The following is a 22,022-nucleotide window of genomic DNA, read 5'->3' on the forward strand; positions in this document are numbered from 1 at the left end:
GTGTCCAGTAAGTTCATGGGCTCAGTTGAAGATTTTGATGCGAATTTTATTGTTGGGTGAAAAAAGATTAGAAATGTTATAAATGTTAGGTTGTCTTCACCAGGTCCTCATATTACATACATGTCGTCTCTGTATGGTAGGTATGTGTGGGGCTTCTCTGTGCAGCGGGATAGGAAATCTCACGAAAGTCCCCATAAATATGTTTGCGTAGGTTGGTGCAAAGGGAGTACCTATGCTTGTAATTTTCCTCAAATTTTCCTAAAATTCGAAATAGTTATATGTTAGAACTAATTCAAGAAGAGACAGGTGGACTTCAATACAGCGTTGTGCATTGCGTTCGGACAGCATTTCTTTTATTGAAAATAAACTATCAAGGGCCGGAGTGTTGGCGTACAGTGCCGTGACTTCTAGTGTTGTGAGAATTATCTTTTGCGGTAATGTGCCTTTAGTATCAATGTCCTGCAGAATTCTAAGTAGGCGGGAGGTATCTTGGAAGTGTTTTGGGAAGTCACCAAGCAAGTGGTTAAGAAATGTGGAGAGGCTCTCTGTCGGCGTGTTCTTTGACACTATCGGACTCGCTGAGACATTAGCGGTGCATTGCTAAGTGAGTGGAATATTACGAATTTTCGGAAGGAGGTAGAAGCTTTCGTGCAGTATTGTTGCTTAGTTTAAGAAATTTGAATGCTGACGGCGTTATGAATAGATCAACGAAAAGTGATTTCAACCTCTTGGTAATTGTCAGTATGCATGGTAATGTCGGAACGTTGTTTAGCTGTCTGTAAACCTCGTGCTTGTACTTCTCTATTCTCCAGATAACGATACTTCCACCCTTATCTACTTCCTTAATGACAATGTCGTTTTGGAAACTAAGATTTTTAAAGATACGTCGCTCTGAGAACGTTATCTTTTTAGGTGGCTTGGCGGTCTTGGATTCGCTTGATATTTTTTTAGTGCAAACTTTCAGACATAGGTCAAGTTCTACGGCTTGCTATGGTTCAGAAGCCCAAGTGCATCGGGCTCTAAGTGGTGGCATGCCGGTGCAACCACTTATCGTATCGGACATATATCGGACAGCTGGAATTCATTTATTGTTTTGTTCGTGGCACAAAAGTTTATAGCATTGCTAAGCACGCCTATTTCTCACCTACTTGTTTTTGAAATATCTACAATAGCAGACTGGTTTAATTTTGTAGAGACTTGAAGCACATCTGGTATTTCTAGATTCGAGCTCCCTCTTCTTGGCGTGAGACTGCTGTTTACATGGAAGGTTGTTTTATTGAGATAGCAATTATATGGGTACTCCTGGCGCATTTCTGCCATCAGTGTCGTCGTCGCTGTAAAGTTCTGTATGATGTCGAAATGCGAAAAAATCGTGGCCGCACACCATATGGTATATGTGCGAGTGAAATCGTGCGAGGGTGAGCCGGTGAACGCAGCTGCTCAATCTCGCGTGCTTGAGCGAGGAAAGCGGGGTGGAAGCGCATGCTCCCTTGATTGACGCGAGGCACGGGAGTGAGGCGAGGAAGGCGGAGGAGGGCGTTCTTCTGCGGTGGCTACCACTGACGGCGTGGCCATGCGGGCGCCGTACCCTGAAAGCCATCTGCGACGGGGGAAAGTGCGCGCCTGCGCGGCCCTTATCTTTAAAGGTATCTGCGATGTTTGCAGAGTGCAAGTAGTGCCGGTGGCTTAGTATGCGCTGTGCTTTAGACGTTTCGTTCAGGTTGAAGCGAGAGATGCACGAAGGTCACTTCGCTCGCTGCTGCTGCCGCGATTCCTCACTCCAGTGTTTTCACAGCGAGATTCCACGGTCGTCGAGCGAGATGTGTTCATGTTTACCTGTGCGCGCAAGACACCGTGCTTGTTGTCAGTAAGCGAATGTTTACAAGTTTATACGGCGGACAAAACGACTATACTTATTTCGTATAGCTATATACTAATATCCTATCGCAATCGATGCATTACCTTTCTGGTGAAACCAGGATTTCTTTATTAGAGTTGGCTTTTTTTTCACTGTTATTGAACCAATTTTCTGAACTGCATTTCGTGGCAATGTTCTGAATATTTCAAATCATCCGGTGTCACAGCTTTGTTCTGAGATCTGTGGCTAAAACTCCCCAGTTGTTCTTCGCAGCGTTCCTTGCGTAGATTCAAAAGTGAAAGTGAGGCATTGTTTAATGTCTTTTGCCAGTTTACACGATGGTGTGGTGCAAGTGTTCCTGGAGCTAGTATAGCCGTCAGCGTTACTCCTGTAGGGTAATACTTTGTTCTGTATGCGCTCTGTGTGCGTTTACAGATTGTAGGTGTATCTCGCACGTTTTCTGATAAGTTTCCTTTCTTGTAGAAATTGGGTGCTTCGCTGCTGAAAAGGGTTATCAACTTGCAATGGCTGTCATTTATTTGACATTTGGAAGGTAGATGTGCGTGGCGTGCGTTTCTGTTTTACAGGTCTCCTTCCGCATGCCTCACCTAATTCCAGCTTTGCTTCTCTTAGAGTCTGTGCGTGCGCAGGCGGGCGGGTGTGTGTCAGATGGCATGCATACTTATTATTTTTTGCCAAAGCCTCTCAGTGAAACGTCGGACGCTTACTTCACGTGCCATCTCTTTTAACACTTCCCTCCTATCGGCTAGTGTCTTGAGGCGCAATGTTAGACAGCATGATCGTCAGGATTGTCACGCGTCTTTAGGCAAGGCGATAATACCTCCATTGTAAAATCAGTGCCCCTAAAATGCAATCGCATTAAAAGCCCCTCTTATATTCAGGAGAGGCTGGGTAAGCCAGGAAAGAAGCAAGTACGAAAGTGGGAGGGGGTCGGCAAGAGCCCCTTGAATTTCGGGCACAAGATCGCCGTGACCTGATTAATTGGAAGATGTCTGCTCGTGCTTAGTTTCATTTGTTCTAGCAAAGCCAAACTATGTTGTGCCATAAAAAAGCCGTACGCAGAATTTAGCAAATATTGAAGAACTTTGCTCGGTCACAAATACTCAAATACGAAAACAAAATACTTTGAAATTTATGACATCACATTCATGTACCGCGCGGCTGCGGTTCCGGCGGGAAACTCAGAAAATTTAAGTTCGTCACTCATTTTCTTTACTAATAATGAACATATTACCGCAAAAAAGCGACAAATACTTTTTCAACGAATACTAAATAGGTTCAATGTCATTTGATGTTTCTCTGAGTGTCCCTTTACCGTGCTTCTGCTACCTTCTGCAGGGTTGCAGTCCGACAAACTACCATGTTCGGACTGTTATCTCGTACTTAACACTTGTTTATGATGCAGAGATGAATATCATTATGTAATTATATTTTTTGTTATCAGTATCATTATTATTTGTTATTAAGCCAACCTGAGGCTAGTAGTTTATATCAATTTTTGTTCATTACCTAGACCTTGCACTCGTCGCGCCGAGCAGTCAATCCCAGCAAAACTCGGTTCACGGCATGGTGAGATTGACTGGCGAAAGGCAGAAAGGGGACAAAAGGGAGTTCAATGAAATGCCGCATCATTTTCACTTTCCAGCAGGGGGTGGGGCACGAATAATGGCTTTGTTCCTTTGACTTTCATTACTGCACAATATTTTCAGAAGTGTTTCTTACGTTATCTTTCGCAATTCTTATGTTAATACAGAGGACAAACAGCGAACAGAACACAGCCTCCACCGCTTCGGTACGACCAACAAGGTTTCCCGCTGAGACAGAGAGCTTTTGAAGACTTCACATCAGTGTAGTGTGAGTGCCCCATGCCCGTAAAAGCGACGGATTTGCGTCGGAGTTTACACGGCGTGTGATATCTCCTCTTGCTCGGAAGGATGCCTACTCCGACGCAACCGATCGCTGTCGTCGAGCGAAAGTGGTCTCGCCTCCTCCTGAACTACGCCTTGCACACCACAATTGGGATATGTGGTATTGCACTCATGCCCCTCTTGATCGTGAGCCACCGTTTCCAAGAAAACTTCTTCGCTTTCATCTACGTGATCATACAGCGGTTTATGAATGACGAAGTGGCCATGATTCGGCGAGCCATCATGTCCCATCTCGACGACATGTCTCCGCAAGAGCCCTCGTTAAGTCCCCGCGGTTCACTGCGCGTGCTGGAAGTCGGAGCAGCGTATGGACCAAATCTCGAGTTCATCCAGCGACCCGTCGAGTACTGGACGCTGGAGCCGAACGGATGCTTCGAGGATTCGTTTATGCGAAACCTTCAGAGAAACTCGAACGTTTGTATTTTCCTTTTCATGTTTTATAAGCACCATATGTTTTACAAATTTACTACGGCCCCCACTTGTAACTCCGTCACTGTAATATATACAAGAAATGTCCTCGCATACCAAATTTTATGGTTAGAATATATTACGTACCCTATATATATATCGCATATATTTTGGTAGTGTCTCCGTTATCTCAATTTCACAATTTTTGAATGCATAAATGTAGTTATACCTGGCATCAGCATTTTGTCGAGAATAATGTAACCTCAAAGTAACCACGTTTATGGTGCAGTGAACGTCATTCAGTTTCGTGAGAAACGTATATCACTATCAGGTGTGGCAGCGTTTGTTGCACTTCAATAAGCATTCTAAATGTTATATCTATTAGCGACCCTATTATTTATGAACGTTCAAGGTCTACCTAGAAGCATGTGATACCATAGAAGGTCGCGTGATAGTATTAAGTCTTCTCTCAATAAACGAATTCTTCTTCGCAACTTCGGCGATCCTTATTAAATGTCAAAAATGTTTCTCGATTGTTTAGTTGCAGCTGATAATAGTGAATCGTAAATCGCGTATATGCTATGGCACACAGAAGCCGTTCTGACATTCGATGAGTAATTATTTAGTACTTAAAGACAGCATGAATTGCATAAAAAATGATCCCATCGAGCAAATATTTCGATCCATATAAACACCGTGCTATAAAAATTACAATTTTTCGTGAATTGACATGATTTGTAATATTGCTTTCAAAGCTTGAGGTAGCAAACACTTCTGGGATGCGTGCGTCGCATGCGTAGTCGGACTAACTTTGCTGACACTTCATCACGTGACTTTTTTTTGCTTTTTGTTCTGTAGCAGCTTAGCGTTGTATATCCAGACTTAGGATAAATAAATTTCCCTTGGCAATGTTACAATGGCGATGTTACTTGGCAATTTTCCTACAACGCTATTTTTTTGTCAAAAGAAGCGATAATTTTCGGCGGCACCTCTTTTAGCATGCGCATGCTTTGAACCGTTGGCTCCTAGGTCAGTTGACAATTAGTATCTGGGAAAAGCTTGACATTTACTAAGTGTGACTGCGAAATCATCAGTGTAAAGGTGCTTGTGTTAAAATCAGTTTATGAAAAAGAATAGAGAGCATCCTTTCTTTTTCTTCTCTTCCAAGAGGAATGTTTAGCTCCTGGGCTCCCATTTGAATACATAGGAATGGAAAAATCGTTTTGCTCAGCAAACACTTAAACAAACTTGATGAGATTTGTTGCATTTAAAAGGGACCGTGAAAATCTAGTTACTGCTTTACTAGAATGTTTCGCTTTGCTCAGCGACCTTTTAGATAGCAAAAACGAGAGAAACAATTTCAACAATGAACAAAATTAGCAACAGAAATGAAACAATTTCTGAAAAATTAAACTATCAAGCTTACAACTCTAAGTAATCAATCGAAAAGGATACCACAATTCTGTAAACAGCACCTAATATTGCATTTAAGGGGACAAATTTGGTATTATTATTTCTAACTTACGTGAGTTACAAGGTTTTCTGGAGCTTTACAAAAGCCGTACTTACATATCGGTCGAATATTTCATAGCAATGTGCAATACATGCTATGAAATGCTATGAATACATGCTAAGAATACATGCTATGAATAATGCATGTTGTAATGTAATACATTACAACAGGTTTTTTTTCTTTTACTTACGGCAGGTAGGTAGGGCTGACACCCCTTTCATTCGCCACCCCGCGTACTTTGTAGCTGGGAGCTCTTTACACGTCGTACACCAGCAGAATATGTGCTACGCAGACTAGCGCAGCTCTTCGTGTACGCTTTAGTGCGAGGACACCTTTCTGTTACCGTCAAATTTTAAACAGATATCTTGAAAATGCGTAATGATTCGTGTGTCTGAAGTACTATTAAAAACGAGAATATTGCAGGAGGGTTTTCTTTCAGCTGCTTTAAGAATGTTACTGTTGCATCCTTCCTGCAAGTGCACGACAACAATTGAGCGATAGAAGCGTCCTTGTCCTCAGGTGGAGATGAAGCGACTGATCACGGGATACGGGGAGGACATGCACATGTTGCCCGACGGCTACTTCGACGCAGTTGTGCTCTGCTTCGTACTTTGCTCGGCAAGGGACGGGTCAAAACTCCTGGGTGAATGCAAGCGTGTATTAAAGAAGGTGAGTACTTCATAGGTCTAGGCATAGCGAAGACAAATGAATTCATGCTTTCAAGAATTTGCACTAACAGTTCCACGAACTTTTGTCCATCACTGCGTTTTACTTACAGTCGTATATGATAGATTAGCTTCATGTGCTCCTACTAAGAAAGCTTGCTAGAAAAAGTTATTTGTTGTAAGTGATCTTGCGACTACCGGAAGATTAGGAAAAAGTAGCTCATTTGAGGCAAGAAAAAGCAGACTGGTAATAGATGCTTCATATTATACGTAGTCAAACAATTTCCGATATAACATATTGCTTCGACATCTGAGTCACGTACGGAAATATAATTTTCAATTGATCAATCATTTTTATTTAGTTCATTTAAAAAAAAAACAGGAATGGTGGATAAAAGTTGCTATTCTGCAGCTTGACGAGCCCGCTGCCCCATTATAAGGGTTCAGAGCAGCACAGACATAAGTAGAGATCACATCGAAATAAACATATATCGTTAAATAACATGGTAACGAATATAATGACACAGTGCCGAAAGTACGTATGTGATCATATTTTGTTTCGCAGTGACATAGACGTGAATTTCAAATTTGAGTTTATTTTCAATTTATTCGTACTTCGCAACTTAGTTCTTTTCCTTTATTTTGGGGCGCACCTCAGTATCATTGTTTAATCACTAGGTATTGAAATTACCAACATATCTCCAAGTTCCTTTATAATAAAGATGCTACTAATACATTTGAATGGTTTGCATAACCTATTTCTTTGTCAAGGAGCTTTCCTACCATACTTGGTACATATGATGCTCTGCGACTGCCAGTATGAACTGACACTACGAACCAAGACACACCTTTCCTTTCTTTGTGGTGTCTAAATGCCCTCTCGTTCCTCATTTAACTTCAACAAAAAACCCAATATGACTTTGTACATTATGTACGAGGATAGTCATTTCAATATGGTGACCTAAAATTTCAATTTACAACATCCTAGAATGCATGATTTATCGATACCCCATAGTCTTGGACAACAAGATTAGGTAGAATTACAGCAAGGTTAAACGTAATTTGCCATAATTGTAGGAGTGTATTCAGATAGTGTAAGGATCAGTCGTATTTTCCCTATGTTAGTTCCTGAGCACACAAAACACCACAAATATCGCAATCTACTTTCTTACAGGTGAAAATAACTAGGGACCAAGGGACTAGTGGCATAATGATTCCCAACAAAACGTTTATACCCCATGTTTGCATGGAAAATGAAGCTTTTAGAGGAGTTCTCGGACATAATTTGCATGTTTTTTTTGCACGATACGTTTAGCAAACACCAACGGGTGTGTAAGATTAAAGCCACATATTCAGAACACAAAAGTGTCACTTTCTTTCTTCCTACAGTGTACTATATTTAAATGCAGCTTTGTATTTGTGGTTGTACACCCGGCGAAAAAATATTGCGGGGCACGAGATCGGAGAAAAAGCTGATAACCTCGCAGTCTCACAACGCAGTCTGGTATTTGCAGTTCGGGCCTCGACTGGAATCTGCTAAGAACATTGTTGTATGTAGTTTCACTGGGTACTGCTACAGGCTGCTCGGGGATTTGAATGTTTTGGGACATCGCTGGGTCCTTAAACTTTTGTAGCCCTGTGTACATGTATGCTGCAAAGACATTGCAGAGAAGGAACAAAAATTGCACTTTATTCTCGTGTTTCCTGGAAATACCAAGTAGATACCGGGAAATTAAAGGACATGCAGGAACGAAACAGCGCGCTCAACCAACAGAACGATGGTGGCTGCGCTTCGTCAGACAGCCCACCTTATTAACCGTTGTTGAGTAAACAGCATCAACCAGCGCAGTCAAAAAAAACCCGGTATGGGTTCAAAAATTTGCCTTCTAAGACAATGTGGAATTTCTGCGAGTTTGAAGGAGTCATTTGACCACTTTTGCTTCTGAGATCATGGAAGGCTTTACGTGGAGGGAGGCGTACGCAGCTGAGCATCATTTGTACATTCTGGCTATGTTAATTGTTTCTATTTCTCAAAATGCTCTATGCTTTTTGTGCTGAGACGTGATTGCGCATCTGTTCTTAACCTTATTTATTTTGATGTACCAAGTGGCTCCAAATGTATTTCCGTAAGACAGATATGATTCTTCACCCCACGAATAATTTGTAAATGCTGTTCTCTTGTAAACTGATTCTTTACCCCGATACATAGGGTGTTTTTAAACTGCACCAAATAAAAAAAAATGCGCGTGACAAATAGTATTCCAACCCTTGAGCTAAATCACTCGGTGAGGTGGCCATTACTTCTACGAGAAATCAGAATATCTAATTGAATAATACACTAATTGCACTAATTTTCTTTGTACCCAATTACCTTATGGTAAATAATTCAACATACGAATTGTAGGGAGTCAGTTAGCAAGAAGTTAGAATTCGTTGATTTGCAACGAATTCTGAGTATGTCACCAGTTTCAAGATGTACCCAGTTACACTTGCGCTAACAATCCACTGCCAATGTTGTTGCACTTAATTTCTTACGAAAACCCTATTTTATGCATTAGAGCATGAAAGTAACGGGAACGCCTATACACTTCGTCGTACCTATTGAAAATTATATCAAAACCGGTGTTCTCCTCAGAATTCGTTTCAATTGCATATGCTTTGTGAACTCACCGGCTGTGATGCACAGACTGAAGTGTGTACCATCAAATATTTAATAGAATAGACAAGTAGTGTAATTAGGTTTTGTATCTAATAAAGCATTTTGTTTTCTCATGAAAGTAATGGCCGCCCCATCGAGTAATTTAGCTGAAGGTTTAGAACTGCGCTATATATCAGAGGCAATTTATGAAAATTTGGTGAAACTAGATATTTGTCGGGCCGCAGCATTCATATGGGAACAGATTACCAGCGAAGCTGTTTGGGCTGCATAGACGGGCTGCACATATCATGAAATTATAATTTTTTTTCATAAGGCACCGCACTACACCGACACAAGCGCCGCCGCGGTCACCGCACCTTCCATGCATCTACCGCAACCGCAGCTGCAGCCGCGCTGGAACTTGCGGCGTGCGTGACGCTATAACCACGCAAGCGCAGGCGCTGTCGCCACACACTAAACCTCTGCCCCCTATCTGTCTCCACTCCTACAGCACCGTCACCAGATTCTTTCCTTCTCTCCCCTACCTATCTCCATTCCTGTCCGCGTTCCTTGTCATCGATACGGACAGAAGCTGCCCAAGGTACCCGCTCCCCTCCTTGGAACGCATGCGGGGCATGCATAAGGGGGCTGGAGGTAACCAGCTTCGCTGTAAAAAAAGGACACCTAGCATTCGTTAATTTCAGCGAATGCATTACCAACTGAGCGTTTTACGACACTGAACTTTAAAGCACAGCTCGTGGGCGCCCGTTCATGCAACAAGCGCCGGAGGCGGCCACCTCGCCGTGGCCGACCGAACGAGCACAGTGGGGTATTAAAGAGAGAACGAGGAGCGCAGCGGGCGATGAAAAACGGCGATAGCGAAGAAAGCGCAAGGAAGAAAGCAGAGGATGAGGGTGCAGTGGAAGCATGACGCGGAATGCCGGAGAGAAGGGTATGGCAAGACCGTGAGAAACTGTAGTGCCACGAAAGACGGGCTCTGCGGGAGCGATGGCTACGAGATGGCGCCACAGTACCGCACGTCGTCTGTTCATCATTGACACCAATGATACCATATATGGAAACAAAGCACTGCATGAGTGGAGGTATGTCTGCGGCGGCGGCTGCGAATCGCGCCCGCGCGTTACCCACGTGCTGTCTATATATATATATATATATATATATATATATATATATATATATATATATATATATATATATATATATATATATATATATATGTATATATATGGTACAGAGCCCAGAGCGAGGCCACACTAATAAGTCTGCCAAAAAGTTAATCTCTTTCCCGCGTATGTTACGTCGGGTCCTGCGGGCTAGATTTTGAACAACCCCCTTTATATATATATGTATATATACATATATATAGTTAAATAGAAATAAATAAGACAAAATAATGAAAAAAACAAAAAGATAACAGATTGTCGTGGTGCCGAGCTCCAGAGCCAGGGGACATCATCAGAAGCAGCAGGTCGTACACAAGGAGGGCCACCTCACTTGGACAGATCGGGTCCGTGGAGGACCATCGGAAGTGATGTCGCGGTCGCGGCCAGAGCATGCGTTTGGAAAAAATCACGAGATTAGAGCACGAGAACAAGGCCATGACAGACAACATTAATAGGCAAATGGCTGAGATAGCAAAGATTAAGGGCGCTAGGAACTCGCAACCCACCGGTACCGTCAACGCGTAAATTCCGGAAGTCCCAATGGCCGAGGGTAGAGACGGGTCAGGACCATCGAAGAACAGGGCAATAGCTTGTGACCAGGAGAACGTGTCACGTAAAGCTAAATGAGAGGTGCGCGAAATGTTAACCGCTTTCAGCGAAATTATCAAACAGTTAGGTGATAGCATCACTGAGATGCAGAGGAAGATGACGACCTTATAAGCAAACACCAACCAGCGGTTGGCCAAAACGGAATCCTTTCTCGAGTTTGTTGTAGGCCCGGCAGCGCCACCGAACCCACCAATACGTCTTTCTGACCCAGCAGCTAGCAACATTGCATTGGGTAACCCTCTCTAAACAGCAGTAGGATGAGATTTGCAATTCGATAGACGGCCAAATGCACAATGGTAAAACTTAAAGTTTTACCATTGTAATAGGTAAAGCTTACTTAAGCATCTGCTTAACGTGACCAATACTAAATCTATTTAGAGGCATATCACTGGAAGAACCATACATGATGCCGCACGAATGACCTCTGACAATGAATCATTCCGCACGCTTGCTGGCAAATATCTTCCAGTCGGATCAGGGGGGTCTCCTGTACATCGTGATTACCAGGGCCAGGACAATTACTACATGGATGCGGTATTTGGCGTTGAGGAGATTCATAGGGTTCTACATGGACTCAATGGTATATCCGCACCAGGGCCGGATGACATCTCCCACAAGGCGTTGCGAAATCTGGGTGACAAATTGATCGCATACCTCACAGAGGACATTAACGAAATTTGGAGGAATGGAACCATCTCATTACTTTGGAAGACTGCTCTCGCAGTACTCATCCCCAAACCTGACAAAAGACCTAGCGTTTACAACTTGAGGCCCATCTCGCTTACATGCTGTGTGGGTAAGGTAGCGGAGAACGCGGTCCTGAGTTGACTTTCCCGGTTCCTGGAGAACAATGACACTTACCCCCATAGTATGATAGGATTCAGACAAGGCGTATCTACACAGGATACTATGAAACTGATTAAGCATCAAATCAAAGACAACGACTCTAGCGACACTCGGGTCGTCTTTGGACTTGATCTTGAGAAAGCCTTCAACAACGTTCTACATTCGCATATCCCATCCTCGATATCTCGGTTCAATCTGGGTGATAGATTTTACATCTATGTTACATTGTTCCTCTTGGATAGGAAGGTCACCTTCTGGGTGACCGATCTCGAATCACGACTGCTGGAACTTGGCGAGAGGGGGCCCCCCACAGGGGTCAGTAATTTCCGCTCTTTATTCACTATATCTATGGTCGACCTAAGCAGCAAGCTTCTCGAGATTGAAGGCATCAAACACACTATGTATGCTGACGATATAATTATATTGTGCACCGGAGGCAATGACGGTCAGGTTGAGGGAGCCTTACAGGAGGCCATAGACTCTATAGAAATCTATCTCGAACCCACTGGTCTCAGATACTCCCCCTTGAAGTCGGAACCCGTACTGTATAGTCCCAAGAAACGCGGTCCAAGGCCCAAGGGGTAGACATCGTAAGAAGACAGAGACATTAACCTATATACAAGAAACGTTTGCCGCATACCAAGAGTCGATTCAATCAAGGTCTTGGGCATGATCGTGGAGTCAGGGGGTCCAAATGGTAAGACTCCACGCAAGCTAATTGCTAAAAGTGAAAGTGCTGTTCTTTTAGTTCGGAGGGTATCAAATCGGCATCATGGACTCAAGGAGGATAACCTCATTCGACTAATGCATACCTTCGTTCTGTGCCACTTTACATACGTGTCAGCCATGCGTCAATGGAAACGGCAGAGCGGGATAAATTGAACGCACAGCTTAGGAAGATTACTAAGCGGGTTCTCGGATTACCCGTATACACTTGTACAGAGCGCTTAATGCAGCTTGGCATTCATATTACTCTCTAAGAGATTGCAGAAGCCCAGGAGCGTGCGCAGCTAACCCGCCTCACTACAACGAGGGTAGGGAGATCCATCTTGCAGGAACTTGTATATCACCCCGATAGCATAGCTGAGGAGTTCTCTGACGTTCCTCTATCAATTCGTGAGAACATTGCGGTCGCGCCCATACCTAGGAACATGCACTCCGACCATAATCGCGGTAGAAGGAGGGCAAGCGCGGCCAACTTCCTTAGGCAAATACACTGATCAGCGACCGGTCAGCTTTGAGGATGCCGCTTCTTGTAAGGGACGTCAGGCATTCACCATTGTCACTGTCGATGGTCGACAAGGAATTACCAATGCTGCTTTGGTTCGGATGAGGGACTCCGAAGTAGCTGAACAAATGGCTATTGCACTAGCCCTGCTGGATAGCTCACGGCACGTCATATATAGTGATTCAAGATCTGCAGTCAAATCATTTGAAAGAGGCACCGTTTACCAACAGGCCGTCAGATTTCTTGGGGGCAAGGCAATCACGCAAACCACTTCATTAATTGGTTTCCGGCACATCAGGGTCAGATACACGGTTCCTGCCAACCGCAACAAGTCGGCTCACAGAGCTGCGCGTGAACTTGTCCACCACGCTACCCTCGACCAATCGGAAGCCGACTCCCCAGAGAACAGGGACACGCCCTCCACCTACAACGATATTACTAAACACTACTATCTCAGCCGTAGAACCTACTTTGTTCCTCATCCGCGGCTCAATAGAGCTCAACCATTAACGCTCCGTCTACTACTAACGAATACCTATCCCAATCCGTCGCTATTACGCAAAATCTATCCGGATACTTACACCAATGCTACCTGCCACGATTGTGGAGAAATAGCCACGTTAGAACACATGCTCTGGCGGTGTGCCCGGTCACACTCTATCATCGATAACAGCTCGGCCAGATGGGAGGTGGTTCTCCGCAGCCCTCTTCTGGCTGACAAACTATGGGCTGTCCAGAAGGCCCACGATGTGGCCTTCCAGTTTCCACGTGGGAGCGGCGCGCTTCGAGAAGACTCACGATCCGCAGGAGTTCGTTAAAAATTTACTGTATCATACCATATCATAAATTAGATTATGCGGTTTTACATGCCAACACCACGATGTGATTATTATGCACGCTGTCGAAAGGGACTCCGGAAATTTGGTACACCTGGTGTTCTTCAACGTGCACCAAAATCTAAGTGCACAGGTGTCTTCGCCCCATCGAAATGTGGCTGCCATGGCCGGGATTCAATCCCGCGCCTTCCTGCTTAGCAGCCCAACACCATAGCCACTAAGCAACCACAGCGGGTAACGCAATTTTTTTTAACAGCGGAACTGTTCTAAGTCGAGCCTTCGCCGTCCTGCGTCCGGTGTCCCGTAAGGGGCAGGTTCTGGAGGTCACCACCAGAGGCTGTGCTGAGCGTAGGAGCGGCGCCCTGCCGGGATGGGAGTGGACCATGGAGGAAGGAAACTGAGGAGAGGTCCTACCCCCAACGCGCGCTAGGAGAAAAGTGTGGAAGAAATGACGTAGTAGGCTCTCCTTTGTTTTGCTGTTTTTGTATTTCCTTGATGTAGTGGCCCCGCCTTTCGGGCCACAATGGCGGCTTTGTTATTGTTCTGTGCGCTCACACGTGCAGCTCCGTAGGTTTCGTACCGTGGCAAAGGCGCCGTGCGGGCAGGTTTGCGTTGGTCTCCGTGTTTTGTTGCGCTGCGTTATCTGGACCGTGCTCTACCGGATGTTGTTGTGGCCAGGTGGGAGAGGAGGAACTAAAGTTCGTGAAATGAACGCGCATGCAAAGCTGCACGCAATGTACCGCTCCACGGCAATGGCTACGGACGAAGGAATATTCGCGGAAAATTTTGCCCTCATTCGCGGAATCATGCTAACGTGCTAACGATATGCTCAGTGTTGCTGCGGAGCGCATGGGTCCGAGCAGCACGGTTGCGCGCAGCGCGGCGTGGTTTCGCGAGAAAGGTAAACATGAGAGGAGAGCTGGCTCGATAGGCGGAGCAACGCCTTGAACAACGGCTACTTCCGGCTTCACTTTAGCTGCCCAAAAAGTGACATCAGGGCTTCTCCTTAGTTTTCTTCCTCCATGGAGTGGACTATTCAGAGGGCGCGCCTGGGGGTACGAGCTTACCAATCACAGCGCGCGCCGGGGGGAGGGGGAGCAGATGGGTATAGGAGCAGCTGTTTTGCCTGTGCGCACCCTTTCGCCCCATGGATTACAGAGGAGCAGTGCCGACGTCGCGCTAATCCTGAGCTTCGCGAGCGAGAAGCGCAAGCCAAGCGCCGGTGGAGCCCCCCCCCCCCACAAGCTAAGCCCCACTTTCAAGGAAAGGCAACCCAAGTCAAGCACCTGCAGAAGCAAGGTAACCCGCAAATTTGAAAGGAGGTGGTCGAGCAGAGACGCCGACACAAAGAGATTCCTCCACGCAGGGTGCTGATGGATGGTTCAAGAGAGAATTGCTCGACCAAGAGTGAATCCACAGCTGCAAGTTGTGTGATAGACTGTGGTCCCATCACAACTACACGCAACTGAAGGATGTGCGCAATCCAGAACCGAAGTTCGAATCTGGCAAACTAGGGCAACAAGACAAACGACTTTCATGTAAATCGCGCTAAACACGAGTGCAAACTTGCGCAAACGACCACCAGCTTCACTGTTTTGACAGTCTTCACTAAGTGGAACTGGCTTTACTTTTTTTCAGCAATTTTAAGCATTATACGACCACAGATTGGGTCCTAGAAGCTACAAAAAGGTGTCCCATTGAGGTAGGACTATATGATGCGAAACACTGAAGTTATTTTCTCCGAAACGTATTGAATATAAGGTAAAATAATTTTGAACATGCATGAGAATGGTCATTTCTTACACGCAGAGGCTCCTCTTATGCCACTTCTTTCTAAGTTCAACAACAGCTTCGGCGTTTGGCTTTTGTCTTATTTGATAAGCAACTTCTGATGCTAGGACATCCATTCTTGTAGCGAAGCTGTATATTGATATCGTTCCATGTATTTGTTATGTTGGTGCATCCACAATAAAAAAGGTGAGCATGGGCCGGTCCCGTCGGTACTGCGGTAACAGGCTTACCCGAGGCGTAGGTGAAAAAGGCTTCTAGCAGTCCGCCCCTAACAACAACAATCAACAACAACAATAATAATAATAATAATAATAATAATAATAGTAATAATAATAATAATAATAAAGGAAATAACCCAATGACATCGCATTGTTTCAAGTTGATGGGTATACTGGAATCGGTTGCGAAGAACACATGGACTGACAAGTAGGAGGCGTTGCCATATACGCAAAAGACAAAATATATGTTAAAGCATACACCCTTCACTCCCAAGAGCACAATCGCACCGACATTGGGGATGTTGTGCCGTACAAAATAAAGACGTAATTGTGATATCCACTGGGTATATATCTCCAGGCACACCCAAGTGTGTGTCGATAACCTAATGACTCCGCATTTCGCATGGATTAGCCGGTACCGTGATCACACTACTCATTTTATCATCGTTGGAGACTTTAATGCGGATATTTCAAAACCAGACAAAAAATGGTTTACTCAGTCTGTGCTAGAAAAGTTTCGTTTGAACTACCACACCAACCAGTGTCACTCAGCAACTCAACAACGGTCGCGTAAGGATTTAACCTTGACAAAGAAACTATCCGAGGTTGTAACTGAATTAAACAGTGTATATCGAAGTAATCACAAAGCTATAGTGACTACCATTGCCAAGTGATGAAAATTGGCACGTGTGCCTTTGTCTGACCCTGTATTAGTTGCTACAGCTTCGCTTGCCATCTACCTGCCTAGAGTGAGTGGCTCCTCATTTTTCTTTCTGTACTTCTAGGGTGGACGCCTTCTCTTCGCTGAGCATGTCGCCCACGAGAGAGGCACTTTCTCAAGGTTTATACAAAATATTATGACCCCACTGACAAAGAAATTTGCCTGCGGTTGCCACATGAATCGCGAAAGTGGTGCTGTGCTGAAAAGTGCCGGTTTCGCTGATATAGAGATAAATGCAGTTCACCTGAACGTGCCTGTACTGCTTGGCTATAACATCTATGGCGTTGCAACAGTTTGAAACACTTCTAATAAAGCGAACTGTGCTAAAACAAACTTTTTGGTTGGCTATGTCCTCGTTATTTTCCATAGTGGTAGAGCTTTTTGCAAAAAATTTTTTGCACATAAAGTTGAATGGCGTACATAAAGCGAAACACTGCTGTATTATTGAGGAGGACATGGATACAAAATTAATGTGTAGTCTGTTCAATAACAAATACCAGCACGCCTCATAATCAGACATAACTAGCACTTCTTTTGTAAGATTGCATTTGAATGCCTGCGGGCATATGTTTCATGTGTTTGTGTCTTCGTTAGAGTAAGAAGGTGAGACTTCCAGGCTTTCTTATTGCGTCGGGCTAGCCCCATGAAGAGTGCCGCTGTTCAACGAGTGTTACTCTCTACGCAGAAACCCCAGCATGAGATGAAGACCTCATGGTTGTTGTTTTTTTATTTGTAACAAAAATGGAGTTCATGGTCGCCCACCGAATTGTGTACGCTTAGCCATATCGATTTACTGCGCAATTAGAAGATGGGAAGTCCCGCAAAAACTTGCCTTTATATCTTTGTTCAGTGTGCGTATTACAGAAGTAAAGTGCAGCATGTCCAAACCGACTTAGGAATGTATAAACGAAGATATTAGATAAGCAACTCAAGCATGCATACTGGTATAAAAAAGTAACAATGATGTGATCTTTGGATGCTCAAGTGCTGCCTCGATCCTGAAAGGCTGCCACCAGTTCTGTGTTCCTATTCTGTGCCACCAGTTCTGTGTATCCGATCTGATGATCGCTTTCTGCTGCTGCTCCCTTGCCCACAACGTCTTGTATCCTACTGCTCGCATGCATTGTATTCCGCAAGTTGTCTCCTCTTAAGCGGAGATGTGGAAATTAACCCTGGCCCGGGCCCTCGGTCTAAGTCTAGGCGTGGATGCGGTTCCGTTCTCGATGAGAATGACGATGCTCGCCCTTCGTTCGAAAGCCATGACAAAAACGACCCTTGGGTATCCGAAATGTTCTCTAAATTATTGGAGGTGCAAACTCAGTTGGCACGAGATGTTGCGGAAATTAAGTCATTTCAGCAGTCAGTTGCGCGTCGCTTTGATGTTTTAGAGTCACGTGTTCATGCACTAGAATCCACTCCTATGTCCAAAGACTCTATAGTTTACTGCGTGATTTACGTGCTGAAATAAATGCCTTGACTACTAAGGTAACGGACTTGGTCTGAAAAAATGACAGTCTTGAAAATCATTCTCGTAGGAACACTCTGATAATACACGGTATTTCTGAAGTAATGGATGAAAACGCTACCACTCTGATGACTGCTGTTTCATCTCTGTTTAATGAGCACCTGAAGACTAGCTGCCCTGATATTGAGCGCTGCCAGAGGCTCGGTAGAGCACGCACTGGTTACATTCGTCCCGTCATTCTTCAACTTTCTAACTTCAGCGACAGAACCGAGGTTCTTAGGAACGTTTTAAAACTCAAGGGCTCAAATTTCGTCATTAAAGAAGATTTCTAGGGTTCGGTTAATTCGGAAAAAAATCTGAGACGCATCAACCTCTTTTCGGGACAGCGGTTCTGTTGTAAAGTTGAGATATGATCATGCTTTTATTAACAAGGTTCGTTATAACTGGGATGACAGTTCAAACTAATTAGTAATGGCACCCATTCAACGTGTTTCTTCTGAGCCTGGCCATTTGACCTCCGTTCCATCCACTTCCTAAATTCACCCTGGTTCAAAAACAAAACTGACTGTATAAAGAGACATGCTGCTCCGCTTGTTAAATGTGCCGTGGGAGTCGTATATCAGATACCTCTCACATGCGGAAAGAAGTACATCGGACAAACCGGCCGTTGTATTAACGACCGATTAGCGGAACATAATCGGGATTTAAAAAATGGCACTGGTTCTCATCTGCCGCATCATTGTAAAGCCTGCGGAGAAGAAAGGAAGATTAAGTGTGTGGCAAGGCTGAGAGAAGCAAAGGTTTTAAGCAGAAGTAAGGACCAGACAACCCGTGAACTTTTGGAGGCCTTCTATATTGAAAGAAACTGTACGATTGTGTTAGCACCCCATCTATCTCCCTTTATAAGAATGAAACTGATTTTTAGATACACGGGCGTGAGATACGTGTGTACGTCACCTATCTTTATCTGCTTTTTGTAAAAACCTCGTGTGCATGTGTGGTTCTTGCTGCACATCTTTATTTGTCCTTATATTCATTCGCATACGCGGTGAATAAACAGTTGGAAGTTGTGCCTGTCCCGTCTCGCTTGCTGTTTGTTGTGTTTATTTCGGCGCTATAACCCTCTTATGAAATCACCCTGGTCGTTTTGAGAACCTTGTTGTCTTGAATATAAACGCTCGTAGTACTGTTAAAAATTTTTTTTTTCTGTTCTCACCTGAAATTTTTTATTTATTTATTTATTTATTTATTTATTTATTTATTTATTTATTTATTAGTAAAAATACAGATAATTGCATGTGCGTAGTATACATAAGGAGGTCCCATAGTCAAAGACTGTATCGGGACCTCCTGCTAAAGACACTCATGATGTTATACAATGTATAAAGCAACAGTAGTACAGATGAGAGCGAAGAGTAATATCAAAACATGTTTATATCATATGAGTAATAAGAACACTTGTTAACAGCAAGACGGTATAAAAAAAACGGAATAAAATTAAAAAATTAAAAAAAAACTCAGAAACAAGACGAGAAAAAAAAACAAGGAGAGTTTCAGTAAGTATTTATCATGAATGATTTTAGTTCTCTTTTAAATTGGTATAAATTTTTTGCATTTTTGATGATAGGTGGTAGAGTATTCCAAAGCGATATTGCGGAAAATTCCGCAGTCTGTTTACCATAGTTAGTTCGTACTTTAGGTAGAAGAAAATTATTATTGAGTGCAAATCTAGTGTGACTATGAGCTATTAGGTCACAAGGTGAGAAGCAGATTGATGGTAGTTCCTTAGTCATATATTTGTAGAATAAAATTCCTAGATTATATTTGGTGAGTTCTGAAATGGTTAGGATGTTGTTTTCATGTAAAAGGGATTTTCCATTAGCAAAGCGTGAACTCCTTGTGATTATTCTTATGGATTGGTTCTGGATTACCTGGAGAGATGCCAAATGAGTGTTATAAGTGTTACCCCAGCATAGTATGCCGTAGTTAATATGAGAGTGAATGAATGAGTGGTATAGCGAGATTAATGTGTTATGTGTGAAGAAGGGACGAGTTTTAATTAGAACGCGAATACCGTATGCTATTTTCTTTTTGATGTGAGAAATGTGATCTTTATATTTCAAGCTACAGTCAAGGGAAATACCAAGAAAAGATGAGCATGGACTGGGAGAGATGGAGTGTGAGCCGAAAGTTAAAGGGGAGAATGCCGAATGTTGTTGATGTGAGGAAAATACAACCGTTTCCTGATTTATTGTCCCTTATATCTATTCTTTCCCCCCATGTTATCGATATCACAGAGACTTGGCTGCACAATGGTATTTACGAATCTGAGTTCACTCAACCCGGTTTTGTTGCCGTGCGATTAGACAGGATTAGCGGTGCTGGTGCTGGCGTGGCACTGCTTATCTGGTCGGATCTACGATTCTCAGTCTTGCCTTCTCCTCCAGAAGCAGAATCCGTGTGGTGTAAAATTTACCTTCATAATCGGTGTATTGTCATTAGTGTTATATATCGTCCCCCCGGCTGTACTCTTGATGTTCTTCATGCTGTTGCAAATTTCATGCGCGAGATCAACATTGCTTCGTCGAGTTTTATCTGTATGGGTGACTTCAATGCCCCTGGCATCCACTGGCCATCATTGTCTGCAGTCGGTCGCGACATAGCTATTTGTAAAGAACTAATGAACATTTATTTCCTTGTCCTTTGGTCTCGCCCAGGTTGTTCCTAGTGCAAACAGATTAAATTCCGTCGTTGACTTAGTTTTTTTATGCGCTAACCTAGCCGAACGTGACTTTTTTTGCCAGGTAATTGATGGTATTTCAGACCATTAAGGCGTTTTAGTGTCACTCTCCTGTCCAATTTCTCAATCCCTCTACACGTTTACTAGTTTCCCTGATTTCACTCGTGCGGCCGACAACTCCATTACTGATGTCTTATGTCATCATTTCGATACGTTTCGTGCACTTGCAGACAACCAGGACATCAACTGCCTTGCTAATTACTTTGAGCGTCTTGTAAAATCATGTATCGAACGTTTTGTGCCCATTAAAACTAAGAAAAAAATTCCATGGATGACTCGTGATATCTTGCATTTGTCCCGTCGTGTTCGAAGGTTAAAGCGTTCCAGAAGAGGCACTGATCCCAGGGCGTTGGATAGATTTGTTAAGGCAAAGAAAGAACTCAACCTTAAATTGCAATATGCCAAGGATTTCTTTTTTTCGCGTTCGCCTGCACAATTTGTTAAGAACTAACCCACGAAAATTTTGGTCTTCTATTTTACCTCGCGATGCTTCATCCACTTCTTTCAGAATAGATCATGACGTCCCCAACGACCCGGCGGTGATATCCGATGCATTCAACAAGTATTTCCAATCCGTGTTTGTTTCTGATAACAACTTTTTCCCGACACTTACCAATATAATTTCTTCTGAAGCAATCAGTAACGTTGAGATAAACTGCGAAGGCATCCTCAACCTGGATGTTAAGAAATGGATGTTAACCTGGATGTTAAACCTGGATGTTAAGAAATGCACCGGTCCGGACGGGATACACAACGCGTTCCTTGTTCGTTATTCGTTGTGGTCATTAAAATATGTGTCAGTCATATTCAGAAAGTCCTTATCGTCCTCTACTGTACCTTCTTCATGGAAGTTAGCCAAAGTGCTCCCTCTTTATAAATCTGGAGATAAGCAGTGTTTGTCGAACTACAGACCAATTTCACTGTCGTCACAGTTATACAAAATGTATGAACACATCATTCATAAGTACATGAAGCTCTTTCTGGAATCCAAAAATTTACTGTCTAACATGCAACATGGGTTTAGGCGCGGTTTTAGCACGTTAACGCAGCTAGTTGAGTTCACGCATGACATTTCATTGAACCTTGACGTAGGCAACCAGGTTGATGCCATTTTTATAGATTTATCGAAGGCATTTGACACCATTTTACATTCTAAACTTATTGCTAAACTTAGTGCTGTACTGAATAATCCTCATTTGGTTAACTGGATTTTAAGCTTTCTCTGATTTCGCTCCCAGTTCGTCTCTTACAGTTCGACTGACTCCGCTACTGTTGATGTGACATCAGGTGTGC

General features: G+C 43.6%; 1 protein-coding gene across 1 annotated transcript; it reads left to right on the plus strand.

Moving 5' to 3' along the window:
* The first annotated feature begins 3,649 nt into the window (after positions 1-3,649).
* LOC142584138 (thiol S-methyltransferase TMT1A-like) lies at positions 3,650-16,775 on the plus strand. The gene is made up of 3 exons (XM_075694309.1): positions 3,650-4,221; positions 6,248-6,397; positions 16,529-16,775. The coding sequence occupies exons 1-3, from the start codon at positions 3,814-3,816 to the stop codon at positions 16,760-16,762; spliced, it is 792 nt and encodes a 263-aa protein (XP_075550424.1). The 5' UTR covers positions 3,650-3,813; the 3' UTR covers positions 16,763-16,775.
* The last annotated feature ends 5,247 nt before the right edge of the window (positions 16,776-22,022 follow it).

This window comes from Dermacentor variabilis, chromosome 6 (assembly GCF_050947875.1).
Source record: "Dermacentor variabilis isolate Ectoservices chromosome 6, ASM5094787v1, whole genome shotgun sequence".
Taxonomy (NCBI): domain Eukaryota; kingdom Metazoa; phylum Arthropoda; class Arachnida; order Ixodida; family Ixodidae; genus Dermacentor; species Dermacentor variabilis.